The 3,295-nt window shown below is 41.6% G+C and overlaps 1 protein-coding gene across 1 annotated transcript in view; it reads left to right on the top strand.

The window, feature by feature from the left end:
* Nucleotides 1–3,295, top strand: part of LOC114632725 (cytochrome P450 2G1) — a 9,523-nt gene that overhangs the window by 3,267 nt on the left and 2,961 nt on the right. Inside the window, exons 4-5 of the mRNA XM_028781354.1 lie at nucleotides 1,700–1,860; nucleotides 2,232–2,409. Coding sequence (XP_028637187.1) covers nucleotides 1,700–1,860; nucleotides 2,232–2,409 — 339 coding nt within the window. The remainder of the gene's footprint in view (nucleotides 1–1,699; nucleotides 1,861–2,231; nucleotides 2,410–3,295) is intronic.

The raw sequence follows: 3,295 nt of genomic DNA, 5'->3' as shown, positions 1-3,295 counted from the left end.
ACACATACACATTTTTCTTCAGGAAACCAATCTCTTAAATATTATACTATGTTAATCTTTTTGGAAAATTATAATATATCTATATCATATTCTTTCCATTCCCAACTCTTCCCAGATCATCCCCACTTCCATACTCACCCAGCTTCATCTTCTTTCTCTCAAAATAAAATAAAACTGCAAAAATCAAAACACTCCTAACAGTAACGTTGTTTGTAATTGAGACCCAATGGAAAAGGGAAACAAGTTTTCTCCAATGTAGTGTCAATGGATATATCAACCACACTCCAGAGAAACCCCATTACCCAGGAGTAGTGGTGAACACAAAACAGACTCTGGGTTTGTTGTTGTTGTTTATCTGTGATTTTTGTTTTATTATAGCTTTTAAAGATGTCTAGTTCCCAGGGTAAAATAAAAGGGGCCAATAAAAGTCAAAAGAGAAAAGACAAATGTTGAGAAATACAGAAACAAGTAGATAAGAGACATAGACATATATCTCTTTAAACCCTTGTCTGGACTCTGTAGACAAATAAGAAATCCACTCACAGCTTTGAATGGCCCTGTACCTCCAGAAGCAATCTGCTATGGTGTACATCAAGAATGCATATGCATGGTTCTGGAAAAACTGACCCCACACCATTCACTTGACCAGCATCCTGTTTTACAGAGACCTAATGAAATATGTTTTTCTTCATATATATTTGTGTTTGATGTGTGCATTAGTGCATGGATGTTCACGCGTATGAGTGCACATGTATGGACATGCACTTGCACATGTGTTTGGAGGCCAGGGTTCTTCCTTAATCAGATGTCTTCCTTAATCCTTCTCACGTCTTTGTACTGATTTATTCATGAGTTATCGCTATACCCAGAGCTCATCAACACCACAGATCTAGCTAGTTAGCTTTTCCCAGAGGACTTCTGCCTCCACCTTGCAGGTGTTAAATCAGAAACAGGTTGCTACATTTTTAAAGAGGTCTGTCCACCTTCTTATTTGGGTGCTCAGGATTCTAACTCTAATCTAAAAGGTTATGAGGCAAATGATTTGCCTTCTCCTCAGCCCCTGGAAGGATTTCTTAATAAACTAAATGGATTTTTTTTTAGTAGACCTTGACTGAATTCAGGTTTCTTTTTTAAATTTTGTTATTACTATTTTATGGGTACAGATGTTTCGTTTGCACATGTGCCTGTGCATCGTGGGCATGCCTGATGAGCCAGAAGCCAGAGGATTCTTAAGATTGGAGTTACAGATGGTTCTGAGCTGTCGTGTGGGTGCTGGGGATTAAAACCTGGGTCCTTTGCAAGAGCAGTCAATGCTCTTAACCACAAAGCAGTCTCTCTAGCCTCTTGGGTGGTTCCCCCCCGCCCCCAGATGTGTCCTCTGTTACTTTCCATCCACCACACATTTAGGTAACAGTGACAAAATATCACATTGAACTTCTCTATTTCTTGAGTGGAAATATTCCAGACTGGAAGCCATGCCAGGCATTTTACACACAGTCATCATACTGAACGCTCACAGGTCAATTGGGAGATTTCCAAACCAGGTTGCAGTTTGGAAAACCTAGACTCGGGTATGATAATGAGGCACTCATACAAACCCATAGGGAACAGACTCGGAGCTCTGTGCTAGCACCATTTAATTGCCTGCCCTACCTCACTCGTGAAGACTGTCTCCAACGTAGTCAGTTTCCACCCCTAGGAGCTCCCATAGATCCCACCTTCTTCCTGAGCCGCACTGTGTCCAACATCATCTGTTCTGTCGTCTTCGGAAAACGCTTCGACTATGAGGACCAGCATTTCCAGAGCCTCATGAAGATGATCAATGAGAGCTTTGTGGAGATGAGCATGCCCTGGGCACAGGTGCTTACCAGTTACTAGCCAGCCGAATCCCTGCTCACCCTCCATTCTCAAAGCCAGCACAGTCCCATACTAACCCTCCTCCCCTCATCCCTTGGAGGTACTTAAAATTTGCCCAAGTATTCAAGAAGCAAACAGTAACACCCACGTCTCAGGCCCAACAGTACTCTATTTAGTGAGATAGGGTGTCTTTGTGTAGCTCAGGCTGTTCTTAAACTGCTGATCCTCCTCCTCAGTCTCCCTTGTGCTGGAATTAAGAGAGTTCCCAAGCTCCAGCCACAGACTTTGAGCCTAGCTCAATGACATTAGAACTCTGCCCATCTGGTCTCTGATGCCCATAACTGACACATGCCCCCTTTGCCTCTGCCCCACAGTTATATGACATGTACTGGAGAGTCATGCAGTATTTTCCAGGAAGGCACAACCACCTTTACAACTTAATAGAAGAACTTAAGGACTTCATTGCATCCAGGGTCAAGATCAATGAAGCATCTTTTGACCCCTCAAGCCCTAGGGACTTTATCGACTGCTTTCTCATCAAGATGTACCAGGTACCTCTTACACCAGTCTTTCTGTCTTCTAAAACCTTCATTCTTGCCATATCAAAATCCATCTGCAACTGTGTGGGGAAAACAAGAGAAAGTACTATTTCGTGTAGTTTACTTTGATCTCTAGATAAAATATTAAAAACTATAGAAACATAAGCCTCTTGCACCCTTAAAATAAACTCCCTTAAAATTAATAAAATCGGATTTATTTTGGCATGCACTATGTATTTGTCAGGATTCTCTAGAGCAGTTGTTCTCACCCTTCCTAATGCTGTGACCCTTTAATAGGGTTCTTCATGTTGTAGTGACCCCAACCATAAATTCTCTCATTGCTACTTCTTAAGTGTAATTTTGTTACTCTGATGAGTCGTGATGTAAATATTTTATATGTGACACCTTTTGGGGTTGTGACCCACAGATTAAGAACCACTGCTCTAAAGGAACAGAATTAACTCTGTGTGTGTGTGTGTGTGTGTGTGTGTGTGTGTGTGTGTGTGTGTAGGATTTATTAGAATGGATTACAGGCTATGTGTCATTAGGTCTACCAGTAGAAGGTCCAAAAATCTAATAATTGTTCAGTCTGTGAGGCTGAATGTCTCAGCTGGTCCTCAGTATATAGAAGAATCCTGGAGAAGTCGGCTCCAACGCCAATGAAGGAAATAGACTTGTCAGCAAAAGTGAAGCCAAGCAGGCAAAGAGAGAGCTAGCTTCCTTCTTTCATGTCCTTTAGATAGACTGCCAGCAGGTGTGGCCCAGATTAGAATGGATCTTCTCACATCAAAGATCCAGATTAGTAGGTCTTCCCACTTTAAAAGATTAAATTAAAAAAAATTTAATCTCCACAGGTGTACCCAGCCATTTGGGTTTTACTTAGTTCCAGACATAGCCAA

Source organism: Grammomys surdaster, unplaced genomic scaffold (assembly GCF_004785775.1).
Source record: "Grammomys surdaster isolate TR1022 unplaced genomic scaffold, NIH_TR_1.0 403, whole genome shotgun sequence".
NCBI classification, from domain to species: domain Eukaryota; kingdom Metazoa; phylum Chordata; class Mammalia; order Rodentia; family Muridae; genus Grammomys; species Grammomys surdaster.
The sequence above is the reverse complement of the archived record's forward strand: the minus strand, read 5'-3'. Positions and strand labels throughout refer to the sequence as shown.